Genomic DNA, 11,722 nt, shown 5'->3' on the forward strand with positions numbered 1-11,722 from the left:
CGTCGTTGTTGTTGACGGTGTCCGCGATAGTAAAAAATCCCTTCGTCGTCGTCTCACCGTTCGTGACCGTCGACAATGTTCGGAAGCGTCGGCTCAACATGGGGGAACACGCAGCAAAATCAGCAGCAACAGCAGCCTAGTGCCTTCGGCCAGCCCAGTGCCTTCGGTGCCACGAACACGGGCAGTGGTACGTGACTAGGTCTTTGACTCAGGGCGCAAGGCTGTATATATTAACTGTTCACAGCCTTTGGATCCACTAGTGCTTTCGGTCAACCGCAACAGCAGCAACCCCAGGCGAACCCCATGTTTGGAAATCTTTCAACTCCTGCGTCAAATACTGGAACGTCTGGCTTTGGTACGCGCCGAAGCGATGTTGTTGACTGGAACAATCGCGCTAATCAGGGTGTTACAGGTGCATTTGGCTCGACCGCCAATAACACTACGAGTGCTTTCGGTGCGAAGCCAACCACTGGCTTCGGCGCGTTTGGAGGAGGAGGGACCAGTGCCTTCGGGAGTACCGGAACTGGAACAAGCGCGTTTGGTCAGCCTGCAGCAACGAATACGTCGACGACCGGTACCGGCTTGTTTGGTCAGCCTGCAGCCACGACTGGGACGAGCACCTTTGGGAGCGGCGGTGGATTGTTTGGTGCGAACAAGACTCCTTCGGTGTTTGGAGGCACTGGTACGTTTCCAACTCTTGTACATTCAGGGATGTGTTTTGATCTTTGCTGCGCCTTCCAAAGGCGCGGCCCCACCTGTAGTAAACTCAGGAACCGCAAATCCACCATATGCACCTCATACCAACAAAGAGGAAGGAGGAACATTCCATTATCAGTCTATCTCCTGTATCCCTGCCTATGCAGGCTATTCCTTCGAGGTCGGTCCTGAATTTTCTGTTATGTCTGCTTGGTGGCTGAGCTTTCGCTTAGGAACTTCGTGCCCAAGATTACGCTCAGGGCCGGAAAACCGCCAGCACCACTGGTAGTGCATTTGGCGGAACCTCAGCCTTCGGCGCAACTCAACCTGCCACGACAGGTACAGGCCTTTTCGGATCCGCGCAGCCTCAAAATACCACATCAGCCTTCGGCTCGACCAACACCACTGCACCTACCACAGGATTCGGTGCATTTGGCTCGACAACCACACCGGCAACAACGCAGCCTAGCGGAGGGCTCTTTGGAGGTGGCTCTGCCCTTGGTTCCGCCAATACTCAGCAACAAACTGCTCAAACAACTGGTTTTGGCGCCTTTGGCCAGCCCCAGCAGCAACAACCTCAGCAATCGACAGGTTTATTTGGAAGTGGAACGTCTGCGTTTGGCAACACCGCCAATAAGACAGGTTTTGGGGCATTCGGTTCAACCAGTATGTTCATTCCACTGCCCTATCTATTTCATTCATTGATTTACCACAGACACCACAACAGCACCTTCAACCGGTGCATTTGGCAGCGGGAGCGCGTTTGGCACCACGAACACACAACAGCCTGCTCAAACTGGAGGACTATTCGGAAATACCCAACAGCAGCAGCAACCGGCCACGGGTGCGTTCGGTGGCGGAGCGTTTGGTAGGATCTCATTTTGCTCAAGTTGGACCAATCTCTAATCTAATGTCACGTAGGCTCGACCGCTAACAAGCCTCTCTTCGGATCTACCACTACCACGACGCAGCCTGCTACGACAGGCTTTGGTGGCTTCGGAACCAACACTCAGCAGCAACAGCAGCCCGCTCAACAAGGCACCGGCCTCTTTGGTGGTGGTACTACAGGTGGCTTGTTCGGAAACACGCAACAACAGCAGCAGCAGCCTGCCCAGACAACCGCTCCTACGACAGGATGTACGTGTTCCGTATTTTGTATCTCGCTCCTTCCGTTCCTGACTGCTCATCAGTGTTCGGTAACACACAAACCCAAAACACCGGGGTTGGATTGTTCGGTGGTGGAACTACGACTGGCACGACCGGCGGACTCTTTGGCAATACTCAAAACCAACAGCAAAACCAACAGCAGACCGGTGGACTTTTTGGCGCCAAACCAGCTACTACTACCGGTACCGGTGGATTATTTGGAAGTACCTTTGGACAGCCAGCAAACAACAATGCGACGCAGCCTGCGACGGGAGGAGGGTTGTTTGGAAATAGCACTCTTGGGCAGCCTGCTCAACAACAGACTGGGTTCGGCGGAGGTTTGTTTGGGAAACCAGCGGCACCTTTGGGGACCACACCTTCCACCGGAGGGGGGTTGTTCGGCAGCACCGCGACCAACGCTGCGGCGTCGACTGCAGCACCGGCCCAAGGCACTCTCACTGCTTCCATCGCCCAACCAATCGGCTCGAACTTGCCGATCTTCAACATGCTTCCTCCTGGTCCCCGGCTGGTCGACTTGGACCAATCTCAACCGAAGAAAAAGCCGCCGTTCTTCGTAGACGTACCTACGCGATCGCCTATACCCCGTGTCTCTCAGAGTTTCGCACCTGCGAGCTCCAAACTCCGTGGCTTTGGATCGTCTATCGCGGGCCAGAGCACCTCGGGCAATCCATTCGCCAACACTAATGGGGTTTCTTTCCTCAATGGCAAGCCCGGTGCCCTTGCCATTACTGATGGACGATCGACATCTGTCGGTCCCGACTCTTTCCTAGGACGCAGCGGTAGCCCCGCCTTGGGAAGCGGTTCGCGACAGAGCGTCAAGAAGGTTATCCTTGACAAAAAGGTGGAACCTTCACAGTTGTTCGTCAAGTCAGGTAGCCCAGGCATCCCCGGTGGGAAGATCGTTTTCAGTCCTGCTCTGAGCATCGCGGCCCGAGAAAAGGAAGCCGCTGCTGCAAAGGCAGCTGCAGCCGCGACGGCTTCGCCTACCCCCTCGAGAACGCAACCACGCAGTCCCAAACGATTCACTGCCAATAGCACCAAGAACATCACCGGAGACGCCTCGACGTTGGAGGAAGGGGATTACTATGTGAAACCCGATCTGACTTCGTTGAAGAAACTCGGCTACGACCAACTCTCGTCGTTCGAGGGTCTCGTGGTTGGACGAGTTGGATATGGAGAGATCGAATTCCTGGAGCCGGTTGACCTTACTGGTCTTCCCAAACTGAGTGCTCTCTTAGGCGATGTGATTCACTTTGATGAAAAGGAATGCAGCGTCTACCCGGATAGCGACGATGCGGATAAACCTCCACCAGGATCCGGATTGAACGTCAAGGCTCGGTTGACTTTGGAGAAGTGTTGGGCTGTGGACAAGGCCACCCGGGAGCCCATCAAGGATCCAAATCACCCAAGTGTGGTCAAGCACTTGAAGAGGCTGAAGAACATGAAGGAGACGCACTTTGAAGGTTTCGATATGAATACCGGGAAATGGACGTTCTCCGTTGACCATTTCTAATCCCCTGGCCTGGCAGTGGCTGTTTTCGTCGTGGCTCAGCGTAAAGCCCTCAATGCCGTATGTCCTCCGCTGTCTCCCGCTGTCTCGTGCTCTTCTTATTCATCTTCTCGCGTACATTCGAATGAAGGTTTGATGACCCCGTGTTGTTCTATTCATTCTTTCGGCTAGTTTATACGACTTGATCCTGTTGTGTCTGATTCTAGGATATAGTACCGTATACACCCCTTTTTGCTTCCGTTTTTGAGTTCTACTGTTCTGCCTCAAGACTGTGCTCGTCATTTTCTGTAATACATACGACTGTATAGGCAACATATGACCAAGGACACTACGAATTTACATTGGAAGCCATTTGATTGGTTGGGCCGTGGGCCAATAGAACCAGGAATTCCGAATAACAAGTGCTCTAGACGCGGTGTACTACGAATTGACGCGTGTTCTTGGAAGACTGAATCGGGGATTCTCGGCGTTTTGTGATGACAAATACGTAGACAGTGAAATCATCGGCCCCAGCCAGACCCCCAGCACGATCCCGTTGCGTTATAAACTCCATTCTCTTTTTCTTTTCAAACTCCCAACTTTACTCCCACATTAGTCCTTTGCTGCCTCCCCGCTCTTCTACCCAACAATGAAGGCAAGTCGTCTCAGTTTGATTTTAGACGGGGAGCAGTCGACTAATTGTAGTCTTTCTATAGCTTGTGACTCAAGAACAGTTCGATGCGCACGCAGCCGCCTCGAGGAAAGGCGCTACGGAAGGAGGCATCGCCAGTGGAATCGTCGCACTGGCCGGCTCGTACTGGGCCCACAAGCGATACCCGGCCTACCGCAAACTCCCCTTCTCCTTGAAAGCACTCGGTGCCGTCATTATTGTTGCGCCATGTATCGCCATTCAGGCTGAGCGAAGAGGTCTCGAGTACGACCGATCCCAATGGTGCGTCTCCTATGTTTAAGTCTAAATCGAATTCCATGTCATTTATTTCTGTTAAACAGGGAAGGCGAAGGTTCCCGAATCCTCGACCAGAAGGAAGTCGAAGCCGCCAAACGATGGGACAAGATGTCTTTCGGCGAAAAGCTCGGCGATTGGTCATTCCGACACCAGTACACACTCATCCTCGGTGGATGGGCCGGCAGTTTGGCCCTCGCTGGTGGCATCATCTCTCGCAACAAGTACCAGACATATCCTCAAAAGGTCTGGGCCCTCCTTTCCCTTTCTCCCTTGTCTCCCATCTGTTTCTGATCAAACGCCTCTTGTTTCTGCTAGATCGTGCAAGCTCGTATGTGGGCTCAGGGATTAACGATTGGTCTCTTGATCGTTGCTGGTGCTTTGACTCAACGAAGACGGGCTGCCTTGGCTGAGAACAACCTCGATCACTCCTGGAAGGATGTCCTCGATCAGCAAGAACGTGATAAATTCCTCGCGGAGGAGTACAAAAAGTCGCATTCCACTGCCGGTGGTTCCGCCGTTGCTGTCGCTTGAACGATTCTGAACCGACTTTGGACGCATCTCTCTTGCCGCTTTTATGCTCTCATGGATGGTCTCCCTTTGGGGGAACACATTCGAATAACCACCATGGACGAAATCCCATGATCTTTTTGGATCGTAGACGGTAGACTGCTATCTTTATCAAACAGTCATTCATCATTTATTGTATCATAGCAAGCTGCATTTAATCTGTATGTATTACAAGTCATTCGTTTGTTCAATCTCCACTTTTTCTCCACTTTCCACTCGCTTGTTGTCAAGGTTCTTTGACGTGATGTAAGTTCAGAACGGCACTTGAGTCACCAATAGAGGGAATGTGAGCGAAAGACTTGATTGTAATTAGACCCCATTTTTCCTCTGACGTGCACGAACGACAGCTTGCTAATTGTACATACAAGGCGCTAAAAATGCCAATTCTACCTATTAACGAGATCAAGAAAGCGAGAGAGAAAGAGAGGAAACATAAAGTATCTATGTATCGACTGTCCGTGAATCCCATTACGACATAGTAGAGAGAAAGGAAGTGATGCGAAGGGTGAGTATAGCAGGTAGAGTGGTAAGACGAAAAGTGAATCACGCGACAGCTGCAACCAATCCGGCTCTAGTGGAAAGTGCCCTGTCGAAAGGCCCCTTGACTTTCTCCAGTTTACTCCTCTCGTGCCGGCTGTCAGCAGCCAACCAAGGTGAGTAGAAGTTGATCGTGGTCCAGAGGAAGATGCGACTGTACTGCGATACGATCTTGTCATAGTCATCTATGATGCCATGAGTCTTCAAAGAACAATTGGAAGGATATAGCAAGAGAAACGTACGCTGAAGAGCGTTGCGGAGCTCCAACCATGTTTGAGTTACATCGGTGATGATAACGTTGACTTCCCAACGTACGGCCTACGGAGCTCGAAATGTAAGCGTCTGAAGTTTGAAAGGTAGCCTAAAAGGTTATCTTTGGAACGCACCTCCATCATGTGAGACGGCTCATTAACCGTCCACACCATAATGCTCTTCCCAGAAGCCTTGCATTCTTGTCTAAACCTGAATACCGGGTGCACGATCAATATCGGAAACAAATGAAGAGGCGGTAGAGGGGTTCGGAATGGCGAAACGGGCAAGACCCTGGAACGAGGTGGCAGGTAGATGCCACACCCTCCCAGAGATCCATCCGTTGAATTGGAAAAGAAGGATGTCTGCGAACATATGTTCGGAGAAAACGACCGCACCCCCTCCAAAAATACCAAAACCCCTAATGTGACTCACTTTTGTCCCTCTGTCCCAGTAAGAGCCGCGAAACTCATCGAAAACGTATCGCAATCGTCCCAGAAATACTTCTTCGCCAAAGCAACGCTGTTTCCGATGTACGAGCGTTTGCAATAAGGCAACCTCCTCTTTGCATGCTCCAAGAAACAAGGATGCCAGAGACCCAAGAGGATCCTCGGTGCCAAAAGCGTCTCCCAGTCAGGATGCGAACCACTGATGATTGTGTGCATCAGAGCGAATAGTCGGTCCGGGTCGTTCTGCACTTTAACGTCAACGTTGAATTTGACGTGCCGATTTTCGGGCTAAGGTGGAGAGAAAACGAGTTGTTAGCCATCCCGTTTCGCTAGTTGAGGAAAGTTTAATAAAGGGGCTCGGTGGATCAGGGAAGTTTTGAACGGAAGGCGTGTAAGTGGAAGACCATGTGTCAGGGGCAATGGAAGCCGTTACGTTGTGGTTGGCGGCAGGGGAATTTGTCGCAGTGGAGGCTCCAAAGGTACGCGAAGAGATTATGGTCGTGTGAGGCTTACCTTCATCAGTAGATCGATCGTCTCTGCAAAGGTGGGGATAGACTGCTTGGGTTCCTTGATGGTGCGAACATGTTCCATCCCAGCAGGGCCGTACCAGACGCGCTCCTTGATTTCACCTGACGGCGCCGTAGCAGTGATTAAAAATGGGGCCATGGGATTGTCTGTTGATAATTATATATACCTGTTGAATCGGTGGTCCGGTCCAAAGCTGAGATGGAGAAAGACACGTCAGTTCCATTGCATGACTCAAAGCGGTAGGGACAAGAGCGAGAGGCGGGGGCGACGTCCGTGCGCAACTGCAAAACGGCCGACGTCGCCAGCTCACAAGGATAGGGAGAGGGAACACACAACGCGTACTCACCCGGATCATGGAACATGATGACCACGTCGTCTTTGGAAACATGAACGTCTGGAGCGATGTTGGGTTATGTGCGTTTAAGATTTGACACGCCATAATATACCGCTTTCAATTCCTTCTGCGCCATCTCGAATGGCGGCTTCGAAGCTTGCGAGGGTGTTTTCCGGGAATCGCGACGAGGCCTGGGCTTGTTGTCAGACCAAGTTGGGGAAAGGGGTTGGGAATCGATGAACACGTACACCACGATGACCCCAGCAGTCTAGAAAATTGTCAGCATCGCTGAGGGGTAATTGGAGGATGACAGACGCGCACCTGGAAGGACCTGAGGGCGCTTGACGTTGGAGGAGATCCAAGAGAACATATCGAGAGTCTGAGAGGGTAGGGGGATGGTTGTCGACCTTGACGGTGACGACGTAGGGCAGAGCCTACGAGGGTAGGGTGGGGGGAAATGTGGGGTCAGGGAAAAGCCTCAAATGCTCCGTGGCTGGCTTTTATAATCTCGGAAGGGGTGGCCGTAAAAGGGACGATGAGATAAAAAGCCAAACGTGGACATCTTCGCCTGGTATGTATGTAAACCGACTTCGGTTCCGCACCCTTTTGCCTGTGCAAAAAATCGCCGCGATTTTTTCCCCGCCAGCGCGTTTCCCTCCTCCTGAGTCGTCCAAGTTCCGGTTGGCTGTTCGTATCAAGGTACCGCTGGTGTTTGACATGAATTTGAGTGTGCAAAAGGGTTTATTCACCCCTTGGACCGAGCGCCGTGTCGACGAGGGGCGGCGCCAATGAAGTTGACAAAAAGGAGCGTCGATCCCATATTTGGTGTGTTTTTGTCTCCAATGGTAACTGCGTCGCTCGGAAGGGCCCAACCTGTACCCAAATCCAATTTTTTTCTCCTCGATCGCGGAACGTGGCTATTGCTGTGCGGAACCAACTTCAAACGTGCGCCGACATTTGAACGAATGTGCAACGAACTAAGAATAACCTAGAATGTCGCAGAGTCGGCTTTGGAGGCCAAGTTTGGTCAAAGCAGGATATGATGCAAGTCAAGACAGGTCTGTAGTCCACTTTGGAAGTTTGCGATCGCATGTGCGACCTCCAGTTACCAGGTTTCGTCCGGTTCTTTCCTTCTGTTCTTCCGAGATAACGAGGAACAACGAAAAGGTAATGCTCCGTTGAAATTCGTCATTTCCCAGAAGAGAAAGATACAAGAGTCAGTGAGGGGAGAAAGCAAAAGATGATCATCAAGATGTCCCTCACCGGATGTTGTCGCATGGATGCAAACCCCGCAATTCATAAACGTTCCTCGAGGGCACCCATGAGGCTAAACTACGAAGCCATATGAGATTATTCGTGAGGTCATGAATTACAGATTGAGGTATTATCCGAAATCGAATGGGATGTAGAGGGATATATGTAATAGGCCAGTAGTAACTCCTCAATACCTCTAAAAAGGTTCGGGGCGTCTAGCATCACTGTCACTGCTGACTCGGGCGGCCGACAAGGATCATCCCCTCGTCTTCCTCGGTCTCTGCGCCATTGTCCGACCGTTCACGCGAAAGTGAAGCAACTGAGGACGACAATGAGACTGAAGAGCTGCCAAAATCCAATCCCGAGATACCTGAAATGTCGGAGCTGGGGGTTTCTGGGGATACAGATGGTGGGCTGGCCTTTTCTTGCTCGGATGACGCGGCGATAGTCTGAGGCTGCTTGCGATCCTTCTCGTTGGAGTCTGGCCGAGATATTTCTCGCAATGCACCTTCCATGACTTCGTGTACGCGAACAGCCAGAGAACTGGCATCCGCAGCAGTCAAACCAACGGTTGGAATGGGTGGTAGGACTAAAGGAAGACGGTCAATTCCGCGGTACGTCTAATGACCTCACGACTTCTCTTACCCTTGACCTTGATAACTCCTTCTCCGAAGAACCCCTTATGGTACAAGTGGTGATAGTTCTCCGCAACTATGGGTACAATGGGAATGCCGGCGTTGATAGCAAGGTGGAATCCGCCCTTCTTCAAGGGAAGCATTTCGTTCTTCTCTGAAAGGTGTCGAGTTCCTTCTGGGAACATCCAGATGGATATTTTGAGTTTCTTGATGAGGTTCCCTGCGTCGTTCAAGGATTTCACTGCACGGGAGTTGTTTCCTCGATCGATGAATACAGCGCCAGACATGGTCATGAAGGGGCCCAAAGGTGAGAATTGGAGGGACTTTTTGGAGACGATGGAAGCTTGTTTTGGGAATAACCTGCAGGGCCCGATGAGCAAGGGAAGTTGAGTTCTGCATGAACGAATCACTCACCGACCGAGAATCAGGATATCCAGGAAACTTTGGTGATTCGCCATCATAACCGAAGGTCGTGAACTCAAATACTCCTCTCCCTCGACTTCAACACGGACATTGAGGGCCCGGCTTGCAGTTTCGTAGAAGAACCGCGCGACCCAGTGGTTAACGTCGTGTTTCTTGCCGAGGATATTGAACGTCGCTGCGATGAATATACTGCAGGATGCGACTGTGGCCATTGTACCTGCGTATGCGACTGAGCGCAGGTAGTAGCGAGCGAGTGGGGACGCCTGGGCCAACGACTTGAGGAGGAAGATTGGCACTGACATGTATGCCAGAGGCTTGAAAATGGATAATAGGAAGGACATGATTGCCTGCGACGAGAGAAGCCTCTGAACGACGTTTAAATTCGCGAGGTACGGCGCTTTGACGCTATACCCAGCGACGACGAGGGCGTTCTTGGTGAGAAGGTTGTGTGACAATGCTGAAGTCGTTGCGCACGCTTGCCGGCGTCAGTAGCCTTGAGGATTTCGGAAACAGCCTGATTTTAGGTTCCTTGCGCCATTGTTGCCGAGGCCTTGAATTCACTCATAAAGCATTTTGCCTCCAACTTTTGCCCCACGACAACGTCAAATCCCCAACAATTCGTAATTTCACGAGCAACAACGAGCTCTCTGTCCCATATGCCGCCAAAATCCCATGATTCCCGTTCTCAAACCACGGTTCGCGGTATTTCGTTCATGGACCGTTGCACCAACTGTTCGTCGTTGCTGAGCCTCATCCAGGGCGAACTCCGGCGTCCAAACCCTTGAATGCCTCGACGATTAGCTCGAGTGCAAAGGCTAGGGCACCATCCAATGTATCCGAGAAACAGCCGAGAACGAACTCGAAACCGCCAGTTGTTTCGACCTCTACATCGAAACCCCCACCTGCCCAGCGTACAGTAACGCGTTCCGGGTCTCGTCCAAAGGTTACTAAAGTTGAATCATATACTGTAAAGTTGGGGAACTCGAGTTCTCGAGCACAACCGCAACCCTCGACCTCTGTCTGTTCTCATCTCCCATCGCTGTTATTCAGGAACACTGACCGTTCGATTCGAATAGAATCCGCCACCTCCGGAGCCCAAGCCATCCGTATCCAGCGACGTGCCTCCGGAAAAGGCACCAGCAGGCGATCCCTTGCAGATCGCTGCTCAGGCCTACCCATGGATGTACATGGCATCGACCCTCGAGGCATGCTTTAACAACTCTGAAGAATCTGCCTTGGTGAATATTCCTAGCGGTGGGCCCTTTAACGATCTAACCGCTGTACGATTTCAGAAAATCTTGCATGAGAAGGAGAAAGAAGTAAAGGCTGCCGAATCAGACGTCCAGGAACAACAGACTCGTCTCGATGCGCAGCGGGCCATTGAGTTCTATGACGAATTGGAATCGGACAAGGTATGACTGGTGTGCATTATGTCTTACGAATGTTGTAACTAATCCCTCTCAGTTTGCTAAAGCCGCACCTGCCATCATGAAGTCGTTCCAGGCTCATGGTGACGCCTGTGCTAAGGCAGAGAGAGAGGCTCTTGAATTGGCCATGAAGGGTACGACTCCTGACCCCGAAGACGAGGCACCCCTGCAGCCCTACTACGACATGCTTGAGAATCTAGGTACGTGCGCCTCTCGGACATTCTCGTCCTCACCCCATCCCTGAAACTGCAGAGCAACTCCATTCCGATGCTCTAAACCTCGAGTCGTCGATCCTCGAACTAGCATCCGAGTTCAAAGAAGAGGGCGCAGCTGATGACGGAAAGGAGGAGAGCGAGGGTAGTGACCTCCCCTGGGCTCGGTCAAGGCTTCTAGGAGCTATCAACGCGTGTCTACCCGTTATCCGTGCTCGGATTTCCAACCTTTCAATGGCGCAAGAGCTTATTGATAGTGCACAGGAGAATGTTAGTATCAGTCTTCGCATGGAGAGCCTTGGACTTGAGTAGGAGTCGCGGCGGTGACGAACATCCATCATGGAGACACTTATACCCTGCCCTTTTATCGAGATGCAATGGAAATTGGAAACGTGCATTGTGACTTCGATTGTAGTAACACGTGGATGTAATACGCAGCATTCTCCTTTATTATAATGGCATTATATTGTCAAAGCGTCTTTGACTCGGTCTGCTTTCGTCTGGCGCACTCGGGGCGACCGTTACTATCGCGATTCTCGCCCAATCCAAGTATGAAGGGGCGTACGATCGAGCGGCTAGAAATTCAGTGTGAAATGGCCCCAAACATGACGGGGTTTTACAGAAGTCTTCTAACATCATAGGAGGGCAGTTCTGTTTCGGGAGTAGGAAGGGATGACAGTCGACACCTGGATAGGTCGCGAATGTTTTCGACTGTAAAGCTGAATCAAGCACTACATGCGAACATATTGGATATATCCCAGGATTAGAGAAGGTGAGTCGCCCACTCC

At 51.5% G+C, this 11,722-nt stretch overlaps 5 protein-coding genes across 5 annotated transcripts; 3 read left to right on the forward strand and 2 right to left on the reverse strand.

Annotated features, from left to right (window-relative positions):
* Positions 1 to 75: 75 nt before the first annotated feature.
* Positions 76 to 3,376, forward strand: CC1G_14684 (nucleoporin autopeptidase; the record flags this gene model as incomplete). Its single annotated transcript, XM_002911209.1, has 8 exons — positions 76 to 187; positions 245 to 355; positions 413 to 682; positions 744 to 877; positions 930 to 1,362; positions 1,412 to 1,540; positions 1,618 to 1,833; positions 1,887 to 3,376. 8 exons carry the CDS (start codon positions 76 to 78, stop codon positions 3,374 to 3,376), a joined length of 2,895 nt encoding a protein of 964 aa, XP_002911255.1.
* A 591-nt stretch (positions 3,377 to 3,967) lies between these two features.
* CC1G_14685 (hypothetical protein) lies at positions 3,968 to 5,099 on the forward strand. The gene is made up of 4 exons (XM_002911210.1): positions 3,968 to 4,020; positions 4,082 to 4,304; positions 4,364 to 4,562; positions 4,635 to 5,099. Exons 1-4 carry the CDS (start codon positions 4,002 to 4,004, stop codon positions 4,848 to 4,850), a joined length of 657 nt encoding a protein of 218 aa, XP_002911256.1. The 5' UTR covers positions 3,968 to 4,001; the 3' UTR covers positions 4,851 to 5,099.
* A 330-nt stretch (positions 5,100 to 5,429) lies between these two features.
* On the reverse strand, positions 5,430 to 7,434 carry CC1G_01407 (hypothetical protein; the record flags this gene model as incomplete). The annotated part of the gene is made up of 10 exons (XM_001837443.2): positions 7,305 to 7,434; positions 7,232 to 7,251; positions 7,096 to 7,174; positions 6,996 to 7,043; positions 6,816 to 6,842; positions 6,635 to 6,750; positions 6,108 to 6,409; positions 5,810 to 5,885; positions 5,666 to 5,741; positions 5,430 to 5,608 (listed from the first exon to the last, which is right to left on the reverse strand). Exons 1-10 carry the CDS (start codon positions 7,351 to 7,353, stop codon positions 5,430 to 5,432), a joined length of 972 nt encoding a protein of 323 aa, XP_001837495.1. The 5' UTR covers positions 7,354 to 7,434.
* Positions 7,435 to 8,464: 1,030 nt separating this feature from the next.
* On the reverse strand, positions 8,465 to 9,636 carry CC1G_01408 (1-acylglycerol-3-phosphate O-acyltransferase; the record flags this gene model as incomplete). Its single annotated transcript, XM_001837444.2, has 3 exons — positions 8,465 to 8,826; positions 8,883 to 9,232; positions 9,287 to 9,636. 3 exons carry the CDS (start codon positions 9,634 to 9,636, stop codon positions 8,465 to 8,467), a joined length of 1,062 nt encoding a protein of 353 aa, XP_001837496.2.
* Positions 9,637 to 10,482: 846 nt separating this feature from the next.
* Positions 10,483 to 11,246, forward strand: CC1G_01409 (hypothetical protein; the record flags this gene model as incomplete). The annotated part of the gene is made up of 4 exons (XM_001837445.2): positions 10,483 to 10,533; positions 10,588 to 10,707; positions 10,760 to 10,922; positions 10,975 to 11,246. 4 exons carry the CDS (start codon positions 10,483 to 10,485, stop codon positions 11,244 to 11,246), a joined length of 606 nt encoding a protein of 201 aa, XP_001837497.2.
* Between the last annotated feature and the right edge of the window lie 476 nt (positions 11,247 to 11,722).

The sequence above is a fragment of the Coprinopsis cinerea genome (genome assembly GCF_000182895.1).
Source record: "Coprinopsis cinerea okayama7#130 chromosome 5 map unlocalized cont3.5, whole genome shotgun sequence".
Classification (NCBI taxonomy): Eukaryota; Fungi; Basidiomycota; class Agaricomycetes; order Agaricales; family Psathyrellaceae; genus Coprinopsis; species Coprinopsis cinerea.

What these genes read in the sequence shown, in the direction of transcription:
- CC1G_14685 (XM_002911210.1), top strand. An exon ending in GAGTACGACCGATCCCAATG is followed by an intron (nt 4,305 to 4,363) that starts GTGCGTCTCCTA and finishes TCTGTTAAACAG; the next exon opens with GGAAGGCGAAGGTTCCCGAA. An exon ending in ACCAGACATATCCTCAAAAG is followed by an intron (nt 4,563 to 4,634) that starts GTCTGGGCCCTC and finishes TGTTTCTGCTAG; the next exon opens with ATCGTGCAAGCTCGTATGTG.